General features: G+C 45.6%; 1 protein-coding gene across 9 annotated transcripts in view; it reads right to left on the bottom strand.

The window, feature by feature from the left end:
• Nucleotides 1-12,041, bottom strand: part of DIP2C (DIP2 acetate--CoA ligase C (putative)) — a 302,006-nt gene that overhangs the window by 135,293 nt on the left and 154,672 nt on the right. For 6 of the 9 annotated variants that reach the window (XM_081560688.1, XM_081560689.1, XM_081560691.1 and 3 more), the window contains exon 2: nt 10,795-10,866. In XM_081560688.1, coding sequence (XP_081416814.1) covers nt 10,795-10,866 — 72 coding nt within the window. Of the gene's footprint in view, nt 1-9,093; nt 9,262-10,794; nt 10,867-12,041 lie in introns of all 9 variants that reach the window. The other 3 variants (XM_081560685.1, XM_081560687.1, XM_081560690.1) reach the window with 1 other exon arrangement.

The raw sequence follows: 12,041 nt of genomic DNA, 5'->3' as shown, positions 1-12,041 counted from the left end.
CAGTACTGTTACCCATCAACTCCTTTCAGATATGCTTTCTGGAATTAGTCTCAACCTTGACCCTTCCGGGTCCATAGGTGGCCGTATCCCTCCTCTGGGAAGTGCAGTCACAGCACCTGCAGATCAGCTATCAGTTCAGTCGCTCAGTCATGTCCGACTCTTTGTGACCCCATGGACTGCAGCACACCAGGCTTCCCTGTCAGTCACCAACTCCCAGAGCTTTCTCAAACTCTTGTCCATCGAGTCGGTGATGCCATTCAATCATCTCATCCTCTGCCGTCCCCTTCTCCTCCTGCCTTCAATCTTTCCCAGCATCAGGGTCTTTTCCAATGAGTCAGTTCTTCGCATCAGGTGTCCCAAGGATGGGAGCTTCAGCTTCAGCATCAGTCCTTCCAGTGAATATTCAGGACTGATTTCCTTTAGGATTGACTGGTTGGATCTCCTTGCAGTCCAAGGGACTCTCAAGAGTTTTCTCCAACACCATAGTTCAAAAGCATCAATTCTTTATCGATCAGCTTTCTTTACCATCCAACTCTCAAAATCCATACATGATTACTGGAAAAACCATAGCTTTGATTAGACGGACCTTTGTCGGTAAAGTAACGCCTCTGCTTTTTAATATGCTGTCCAGCTTTGGCATAGCTTCTCTTCCAAGGAGCAAGTATCTTTTAATTTCATGGCTGCCATCACCATCGGCAGTGACTTTGGAGCCCAAGAAAATAAAGTCTCCCATTGTTTCCAGTGCTTCCCCGTCTATTTGCCATGAAGTGATGGGACCAGATACCATGATCTTAGTTTTCTGAATGTTGAGTTTCAAGCCAACTTTTCCCCTCTCCTCTTTCACCTTCATCAAGAGGCTCTTTAGTTCCTTTTCACTTTCTGCCATAAGGCTGCTGTAATCTGCTTATCTGAGGTTATTGATATTTCTCCCGGCAATCTTGATTCCAGCTTGTGCTTCATCCAGCCCAGCATTTCGCATGGTGTACCCTGCATAGAAGTTAAATAAGCAGGGTGACAATATACAGCCTTGACATACTCCTTTCCCAATTTGGAACCAGTCTGTTGTTCCATGTCCAGTTCTAACTGTTGCTTCTTGACCTACATACAGATTTCTCAGAAGGCAGGTAAGGTGGTCTGGTATTCCCATCTCTTCCAGAATTTTCCACAGTTTATTGTGATCCACACAGTCAAAAGCTTTATCATAGTCAATGAAGCAGAAGTAGATGTTTTTCTGAAATTCTCTTGCTTTTTCTATGATCCAATGGGTGTTGGCAATTTGATTTCTGGTTCCTCTGCCTTTTTGAAATCAGACCAGCTACACAACATGTAACTTAGTGCTCACCTGCTATGGACCCTACACGTCTGTCTTCAGAAAGCTAAGTTTGCATACAGCATTGTGAATATTTACTCTCAAAGGCAGAAAAATAAGAGTTTACAACCCAAGTTTTTAAAAAAATGAATAAATTAGACAAAATGAGAATAGCTTCAATAAGTCACCAGCCTCAGAACATTAAAAGAGATTAAAATATAAGTGTGCATATTTCAAATATTGGTTTTTACCTGACCTCACTGTGAATGAAATTTGAGGTAGCTTAAACGTACTTCAGTCAAATAAGCAACTCCAAATTAGAATGACCTGGTACACAGGAGAACCTGGGGCAGTAACCAAGGGGTCCTGCCTGTGACCCATCGTAAGAGGAGCTGACCACATGCTGCTGGTGGGATGGGCTGCCTCCCAGCAAGAGTAATCACAAATAATCAGTAAAACACATAGTTATAGCCCAGTATTCAGCACTGCTGGGGTCTCACGCTCAGGCATCCCTGAAACCTAGCTCTTGAGACAGCCCAAGATGGCCAGTGTGTCTTTGATAGAAGGGAGGGTGTCCCAAGGAGGTGGGGTAACTGTCCAGAAACACGCAATGCAAGGTGGATTAAAAAAAAAAAATTCTTCTCAGGTAAAAACATGACAGAGATCAAGACTGGATCTCTTCTCCCACAAACACTGATCAAGCACTACTTGCTTCAGATCCCACATGAACTGAGGGGGCAATGCATCTGGACAGCGCCATGCTCTGAAGATGGTGCCCCAACATGCTGCCAGCACAGTTTGTGACCCTGGGCCTCAGTTTGCCATCTTTAGGCAGCACTGATAGGTACAGCCAATGCTTTACAGCACTGGTGTAAGCACTGTATATTTACTAAATTATTAACATAGTTGTATGAGACAGGCTTCTGCCATTTCACTGGGAGCAATCACAGGCCCAGAACTGCGTCTGTGCCACTCCAGCAGTGCCCATCCATGTGTGAAGGGCACCCCTTCCTGGTGCACTCAGAGCAAGGCAGAGGCCAGGCCCCTGAAGTGGAGGCTCCTTGCTGTTCAGTGCTGCACTCCAGGTGCAGTGGTCACTTGTCATACAGACCAAGTCCAGCTGGTACTCTGAATCTGGGAAGAGGTATTTTTATGATCTCACCACAAAACTCCTGTTCAACCAGCAGTCTTATAAAGAGAGATGGGAACTGCTAAAATTCCAGACTGTTACCCAGTAACAAAATCAGAGCAGCTGAAAGCTGCTGAAGTTGTATGACGAAGGTGTGTGCATGGATCCTCACTTTGGACACGGGCACGTTAAAGAGTCCAGAAAAGGCAACAACTGTCTGGCTGTCTGCCTGCAGCTGAGTGCTGGCCCTGGGTCACAGCAGGAACTCAGGAAGCACTGTTGAACCAGTAAATAAAACATTTAAGGCTCAGGCAGAGGGCTGCAACACGTCAATTTATACACAATTCAGTGAGTTTTTGTTCCATCTAGAATTTCAATGGGACTCTAAATAAAACTCTTCATCACCGAGGGGAGAGCAGAGATGTGTGAGAGGAAAAGAGGAAACAAAAGGACAGCACAGGAGAGAGTAAAACACAGCTGTCCACACCTTGGAGTGGGCACCCTCCTGGGACTTCCATTTCTGCATGTGGCATGTCCCCAGCCCATTCTCAGACACCCCCATCCTTCACGGCTCCTTTCTTCCCCATCCAGTACTTTATCCTCAAGGTTAAAAGTTCACTGCCCTGACCCTTCACAGTCAGATGCCACCTGCTGCTCCCAACACCCTCTCCACCCCCAGGGCCACCGCAGCCCTGAATGCCAGTCTCTCTTCAATCCAAGCAGGGCTATGCCTGGTTCATGCCTCTCCACCCTGTGGACCCCAGAGCTGAAGCCCAGGCTCCTTCCCTGACCGCCAGCCTCCCTCCACTTCACGCTTCTCATGAGCCACCTCCTACTCGTGCCTCCAGGTTCCTGTCACAGAGACACAGTTGCTCTTCCCAAGTTCTTGTCCTGCTTATCACCACTCACTCCTCCAGATGTTTTTTCTTCTGCAGAGCTGAAAACTTTGTTTGAGCTCAAGGGGTAGAAAGCAGAGAAATAAGCCTTTTTTTAAAATTAGAATGTCAGTTACTTTCAACCTATGTTTAAGAAAGGTTTCCTGAAACTAACTTAACAATGTAAAACATCTATACTTCAATTAAAAAAGGCTCCTCAAAGAAAACCCTGACAGCACAGTTCTGGCACCTAAACAATCCACCAATTTCAGATTATTAAACAAATGCAGTCATTTTATTAACACTATGGTAAACTAGACACTAGAAGTCACAGTAATCCTAAGAATAACCTAAGAATAAGGTCCACAGGGGCTGGTCCAGTCACCATGACACAATGGTGCACTACAGGCCAGAAAACCTGCAGTATATACACAATATAGTTGCTCAGAATATTAAATGTTCTAGAAAAAGTCAGTATTTCTAAATTCAGATAGTAAGGGAAATACACTTAAAAAAAAACCTTGGTTTTCAACAGTTTCAAAAGGACTCATGAAGGACATGTAAAACAAAGCAAAGATCTTGGTCCAAGTTCTGTTCTTATTTCCACTAACTGTAGACAAATCACTGAGCCTCTGAACCTCGGTTCCCACATGTGTTGGGGTGCAAACATGGACACAGTAATACAGAGTGACTGTTATCCCAGGACCCTCACCGTGACTCAAGGCTCTCTGCTCCTCACCCACAGCGTTCACGGATCTCAGCGTCCTGTGACCTCACTGGGCACGCCAAGGGCTCTCACTTAAGTGAAAATATGTACTAGATAGTTGGTAAAATTGCCGAGGATCTTTCTATATTTGTACACTGTCAAGTTTTGAATCCTCCCATTCTCTTCTAGCACATAATTATACTTTGCTTCCCACAAAAGTGTGAAATGAAAGTCGCTCAATAGTGTCTGACTCTTTGCGATCCCATGGACTATACATACAGTCCATGGAATTCTCGAGGCCAGAATACTGGAGTGGGTAGCCTTTCCCTTCTCCTAGGGATCTTCCCAACCCAGGGATCAAACCCAGGTCTCCCGCAATGCAGGCAGATTCTTTACCAGCTGAGCCACCAGGGAAGCCCAAGAATACTGGAATTTATTTCTGAAACAAGTGCAATCAAGGACCTAGCCAGAAAATAAACAGCACAACTGTAGTACAGGTAAGAAATTTACTACTTTCATTTCATACTGACTCAAGTCAGAACAGCACAAAACAGACAGAAGCTTCACCATTACCACCAAAACATCTCCCCAATCATGCAGACCTAATTCTTACATTGCTGTCACCCTGGAGTCTATTTTACCCTCCATCAGCATAAAGCCTTGCCATAAATCAGTATAAATTTGCTAACCATTTTCCTATTCATGTTTAATCTGTGTAGGGACTCATGCCTGAAAGGGGCTTCCCTGATAGCTCAGTTGGTAAAGAATCCGCCTGCAATGCAGGAGACCCCAGTTCAATTCCTGGGTCGGGAAGATCCACTGGAGAAGGGATAGGATACCCACTCCAGTATTCCTGGGCTTCCCTTGTGGCTCAGCTGGTAAAGAATCTGCCTGCAATGCGGGCGACCTGGGTTCAATCCCTGGGTTGGGAAAATTCCCTGGAAAAGGGAAAGGCTACCCACTCCAGTATTCTGGCCTGGAGAATTTCATGGACTGTATAGTACACGGAGTCACAGAGTCGGACACAACTGAGCGACTTTCACTTTCACTTTCATGCCTGGAAGAGTGTAGACAACCTGGAACCATGAGGGTTCATGAGAGCCCCTACTCACTGTGCTGAGCTTGTGTCTCATCCCCACATCCCAGCACTCGGCTTCGCTCAGCAGTGAGGCAAGTTCGGAGGCAACAAGAGTATGTCTTCAAGACCATGGCTTTAAGTTTCATTTTACTTAGAGATTGTCCATAAAAATCCATATGAGCCTGGTCCAGGGGATAACTCCACTCTCACTGTCCCCTGCCCTCCCTTCCATGGAGGATCGGCTGTTCCTCAGTAACTACTGGTGTCTGGGGGAGGAACCTGATTGGTTCAAAGCCATTAAAATGAACAAGAAAACCATCCACCCACCTATCCAGTCAGCCGCTGTATGTGATAAGAATACGCTTTAGACAACTTAGGGCACCAATTTGTGTATCAAGATCATGACCATGGCTTACCTAGGATACAAGTCATTACCTCTAGTGATGAAAGTTCCCTTCCTGGAGCAACTCAGTCTGGAAAGAATTCATGCTAAGTCACAGGCCATCCCGATTTAACTATTTGTATTTCTCTTCTGGTGTTTAACCTTGCACGCTACACCCCATCCATCATGAACAGGTGGCATGGTCCAGGAAGGCCCCCAGGATCAGCCCTGGGTCCCTACAAAGCAGGTCAGAGGGGCAGCTCACCGCTGTGCCCAGGGAGGGAAGGCTACATTCTGGGGGACAGGACTCTCTGGCAGGGTAAAAACAGACCAACGGCGCACCAGGCACCAGAGCAGCGCGAGTGTGAACACGAAGAAGCAGAACCAATCAGGCACAGCTGTGCCAGGAAGCTGCATTTCCTGTAGCATCTGAAACACAATGGCCTGTCCTAACTCCAGGGAGCAGGGAAGGAATCCTTGTCAAAGTGACACTTGCACTGAGCTTTAAGAGGTGCACAGGTACAGGCAGAGGACACCACGTGTGCCAACAGTGTGACACGGGACACAGGCTGGGGAGTCGGAGGGAGGCCAGGCTTACTCGGGTGAAGCCCTTCTGATGCAGACGAGTCATCCTTCTCTAGTGGAGCAAAGACGGACGATAAACTCACCCTAACCTAGAGAGGTTCCTCTCTGAGGAGTCTGTCCATGTGGACCCCAAAGCAGATTCCCAGAGACCAGGAGGGAAACAAACCTGCCCTCTGGTCCCAGCAGCCGAACTCACCAAGGTTTTCACAACAGTGCAGTCACAGTAGGTCCCTCTAATGGAGCACAAGCCACCTGCTGCTGGAGGAAAGGCAAGCTGGGCCTGGAGAAGACCAGATCCACATAAGTCACCCGCTGCTCAGCAACACTGGATGCCAGTGATGGAGAAAGCAATACCCAGCCAATATACACATCATGACAACAGAGGGACTATATCTGGTCAAGGAAGATTTCACTATTTATGGTAATGATGGAATTTTACTACTTCACATCACCATGACCTTGCCATAAAAGCAGTGAAGACTCACTTATAGAAGCTAACACCATGTTATTAAGATATCCCTGAACAGAGTGGTAGAGTGGTAATTTTACAAATTTTAGCAGGTTCAGAGACTAACAAAAAAATACACAGTGAAAAAACTCCAAGAGCATTAGTACCAAATAATTTCTCCTGAATAACATTTTCTCTTTGATGATGACTCTCAATATATTCTGACTCGTTACTTGATTAAACACATAACTTTTTTTTTTTCTTTCTAGCTCTGGACCCTTTTCCTCATCTAGTTTCAGGTGAGCACTCAACACCATGCTCCCTGAAGTCAATATACCTTTGACTGGGTTCGCCGGTCACTCACTTCTACACCGGGATGAAAATCAGGGAAAACCTGCTTCCCCAGCACTATTCCCTGGGAAGGGGTAATGCACGGGAGCTCAGACTCAGGGTGCATCTCTTGCTCAAAGCTGTATAAGCCATCCTAATCCACAATCATGTGTCCCAAACAAATTCCCAAAATTTGGGATCTTTGAAATATCCCACAGATTCCAAAGATCTTTGAAATATCTTTAGAGTACTTTTTAGAGGAGTCTTTTTCTCTGATAAATAAAAATAATGTAAAAAAAGGAAAAAAGGTAAAGTTCATCAAAACATAAATTCCCTTTAGAAAAGTGTAAAGCAGAAAAAGAAAACAAGATGTTTCTCATGAAGATCCTACACCAAAAGCATCATTTCTAAGGCTCACCTAGTCAAGAAAAAACCCTCTGATGCAGAGCTGCGCACTCTCCTTACTGCTCCCCAGAGGCAGTTGTGTACAGAGTGACTGTTTACCCAGGGCAACTTCTCAACATACAGATCAGCATAAGAACTGCACAACTACCCAGGCATCCAGATTCCTGACCCCAGCACCCCCAGTGAACCTGCCGTCTCCTTTCCGGTTGGGGATGGTATGGCAGGAGGCCCAGGGAGCAGCGTTCCCCAGCAGCGCTCTCAGCCTCATGCATCCATAGGTGCGGGAGGCAAACAGAAACTGTGATGGGGCCCGGCAGCTAAGGCCCACGTCTGCCACCTGCCCATCTGTCAGGAAACATTTAACAGGAAGCTTCCTGTGTGCTGTTTTCAGTCTTGCAAAAATCCTATATTCCTTATCAGCCCCTGAACGCAGGTGCGAGAGGGGCTGGCAAGCCAGCTCCCAGGAATAACAGCAATTTATGTATCTCGTTCGTATGGAAAGTAGCCTTTCCATACAGTGAAAAGTAGCCATTTACAACTCTCTTCCCTTCTGATAGGGAAAGTAACTTTTACAATCCCCTCTCTTGAGAATGATTCTAGCCTCAGGCTTCCTGGATAACTTGTAAGATTTTTTTGATCCCTGTCTCTGCTGAAAAAGCTATCTTGTAAGACAGTAATATATATGCCCACAATATGTTGAATAAACGCCCTGTTCCATCAGAACATCGGCCCCCATGTCTTTCTTCATTTCTCTCTCTCTCTCTTCCCCCCTTTCAGGCTGCTTCCACGGAGCACAGGTGTCCACTGTGTCTACTTACTTGCCTGGGCTTTCAAGACCTCCTCGAGAGGGCGCCCTGTGCCTATGCAGACGGTGCTAACTCTTTGTCTAGAGTTATATTGACATACTGTGTAAAACAGGGAATATCAATCAGCCTCTTTTCTTCCTTCTTTCTTTCTTATCGTCGACTCTGTACCACCAGGTTCTGGTCCATTAAAGGACCCCAACACCCATCAGTGCTCCACTTTTGCCCACAAGGACATGCCTCATGCCTGTTAGCAAGCTGGCCTGGAGAGGAGAGCAGAGGCACAGAGGGGAGACCAGGCAGGGTGTCCTCATCTAAGATCCTGGGAATCAACTGTGACACACAGCTTATTATCTGTACATGATTCTCAAACAATGTCTTTTATTTGAGTTTATGCTTATTCCTTATTGTACTAAAAGGTGCACTGAACTCATCTTTCTGGGCTTCTTATATTCAAAATATTGTTCACTTAAATAATTTTGACCTCTGAACAGAATCATGACTCTGCGATGAACCGGTTCAATTTTTCAATTTCAAAACTCCGTGACTGCCCTCTGGAGACAGGAATATAATGGAGCTAAGGACCTTACTCCGTGAAACAGATCTCAAGGCCCAGGGTACACTAGAGCTCATCCTCACCCAAGTCTCTGACTATGAGACAAAGGTCAGTGAAGATCAACAATTTTAAGAAAAACTGAATGATTCGTCATGGATTCTTCTTTCCTAAGTGTTTTGTAAGTGGTGCTCCAGCTATGAAAATATGGTTATAAAAACTGAGTATTATATTTTAATAGAAAACACTCAGACCTGGGCCCTGAATCAGCAGAATGATCATGGTCCAGGACCTGTGACAAGCTCTGTGCCTGAGGAGCTCTGAGGCCTCAGTAAGTTGAATGAGCTGAAATGGAGGACGGGGCTGAGAAACATGACCTCCTAGGTTCCCCCAAGGCTGAGCCCTACACTTCTGTTTAGAATGGCATCAGGCAGACAGTCCATTGCAAACGTGCCCTGCCATGCGATCTCTCTCAGTTAAGTGCGCTCACCGAAACGAAAGTAAAACAGTGGCCGGTTTCCTGCGGTGCTGGCCGCCCGCTCTCTGACCGCGGCGTCTCGGATGTCACACACCCCGATGTTGCCAGCCTGCAGCATTCTTCTCGGGGCTCCTTCACTGTGCTGCAGTCTACACCGGACCACGGCAGCTCCATTCGCTGCTGTAACAAGTTGAAAAAAAACTAATTAATTCAAACTTTAGTTTTTTTTAAATTTGTTACAGCACCGAGCAGAGCTGCTGACCCCATGCAGAACAGCACAAAAAACACCAAGGGGACCATGTCACACAGGGCCACCCTCAGTGCCCAGCAATACGGGTCAGCCTCGTCCTGGGACTGTAGAGGCTCCATCTCCCAGAGCCATCTCCTGGGAATACACATAACTGCTTCTGTTTCACTTTTGTTTGGTAAGGCACAGAAAATAAAATCTAGCAACACAAAGACCTACAGCCTCCCCACCAGCCTTCCTCCAAAACCATGAAGGGCCACCTGCAGATAGGAAGTCATCCCAGCAGTCCTGCTGGAGGATGAGAAGGAAAGCGGGGAGACCACATCTAGTCGTCTGCCCCCGTGTATTCTCTAAAACTCTCACACATGGGGTCAGCTGGACAACACACTGCTCTTCCATCTACTCAGACAGCGCATAGCTCCTTCCTTTTACAGACCAGACAGCAAGAAAACCCAGGTCTCCAGCTAAGGCAGCTCTGCAGAGCCGGCCCATCTTTACATTACCTTTCTTAAGCTCCAAGGAAAGAAAGAAACCACATAAAATCAAACAAGGCTAAAAAAAAGCAGCACACTCAACACAAATGTCCTGGAAGGTGAGCCGCAGGTGAGGATACTCCTCCTCACCCCCAACACTGGAGGCCATGTCACAGCCCGGAGAGCCAAAAGGCCTGCACATGTGGAATTGAAGCTCTTCTAGCAGGAACATCTCAGCATGGCTTTACATCTGCTCCAACAGTGAACACTGTAGAGTCCATTTCTGTTGCTGTCCTACCTCCTGGAGGATGTGTGTTAGCATTAAGCCCTTCCTGATGCCCAGAAAATTCTCAAGGTTGCCCTCAGAACAGAGGTGTTACACCTGCAGCCCAGGGTCTCCCTCCTTTCCCTGAAATGTACAGAACCAGCTAAAGTGTAGAATTCTACATACTTGCATGTGTGAAAACCATGGAATTAAACAGAACTTGTACTTGTTGAGAATTCATAATGCAGACAATCATGTTTCAAAAAACAACCAACCAATCTTTACAATTTCAAAATCCCAGGCAGGATGTGACATCATTTTCCAGATTTGCCTCCCCCAACCCTCACCAATGAAGTCAACAAAAACTGTTGATTAACTTAAACCATTGTCAATAATTTTAACTAAGCCAAAATTCATGTTTAAACCATAAACGTTCTCATTTTTTATGATTAGAGTATTTTAAAGTAATCAAACATATTACTTTCCTCTGTGGATGAATACCTATTACAGTTATCTGGCACCTTCACAGAAAAATCCTGTGTGTCTTCTGAATTCACAAAATATGCTGCAGTCATACAAGGAAGTGGGATGGGGCTGGTGCCACCTCAAGGGCCTGATCCGCATGCAGTCTGGGGACTGGGGGAGGACTGGTGCTCAGCTGTTCTTTCAGGAGTTGCAGTTAACTCTTAAAAATGGACACCTTATGCTACTCAGCAAGGTTTACATACTCGGAGGCTGGGGCAGGTAGGCTCCAATCAATTTCGATCTCTTCTTTTCATATCCTTTTTGTGTGATGTCACCTGTAAGAGAAGGAAAGGGACGTTCAGATGCTGTCACCGGTAGAGCTGAGCACTCAATCAAGACGACACAGGCACGCGTGCAGGTGTCTTCTCTTTCCTTGTAATTTCAGAAGAAAGCACTTTACGTCATTTACCTTGACTTTTCTTCTGCTTGCAAACACTCATTTAAGATACATAACATCCTTTATGGAGCATGCACACACTGGTCCCTGGTCCCTTCTCACAAGGTTTTGACTCTGATGGACTCCAGAATTAAGATTATTGCAATCTTACTCACATCTGCAGGGCAGGAAACCTCCCTGATCTACACAGCGCTCATTAACTTAATCAACAACAGATTCTGCAGGTGTCTACCCCAGTGAGAGCTGGCCAAAACCACCAATAATGAGCATCTTCCTTCGTTAAGATTTTTTTTTACTTATCAGACATGTCAATTCCAAGGACTATACACTGCTAAGGTAGTTTTGAAAATAAGTGTCTAAAGCCAAAAAAAAGGTAGATAAAAACAAATAAAGAGGACATACGACCTATGAAATCCAAAATATATGAGTAAGATGTTTACAATTAAAACAGGAATTAAATTGCTAAAGCCAGAGATTCAAGGGTTGTTGCTAGGTTGCCAAGTACCCGGGGCAAATAACCTTTATGACATGCAACAGCATTTCCCAACTGCAAGCTCGAACATACCCCAAATGCTGATTTGTGCCACTGAATTTTTCTGAAACTCTTAATTTTTCCCCTAATATTCTGACCAAACCATCATTCCTAAAACAGCTAAATATTAAAGTTAAAAAAAAAAAATACAGCAAACAAATGAAAAGTTGTTGTGAGTCACACACAAGCTGCTAAGCCTGCTTTTCCTGGTGGTGATGCTTGCTACATCCGATCAATCCAGAGGCACCCTGGGCCAAGAACCGCCTGGGCCACCACTGCTCCCAGCAGTCCACTCCGGCCCACAGAACTCACGACTAGTCTGTGTACACAGAGCTGTAAACAACACAGATATAGAAAGAACTATCCCCCATTGACTATTGAGCATTTTTGATGCTAAAACAAACCAACTACTCTTTGAAGACAATAAACCTATATGAATGCTAGTTTCTGTGCTAACTGTGCTGCTCAGCATTTTATAAACTCAAAACCAGCTTGCTCCCTCCAGAGGGAGTGCCCACAGG

The sequence above is a fragment of the Giraffa tippelskirchi genome, chromosome 13, assembly GCF_054371585.1.
Source record: "Giraffa tippelskirchi isolate mGirTip1 chromosome 13, T2T-mGirTip1v1.2.pri, whole genome shotgun sequence".
Taxonomy (NCBI): Eukaryota; Metazoa; Chordata; class Mammalia; order Artiodactyla; family Giraffidae; genus Giraffa; species Giraffa tippelskirchi.
This window is presented reverse-complemented; position numbering and strand designations above follow the sequence as displayed.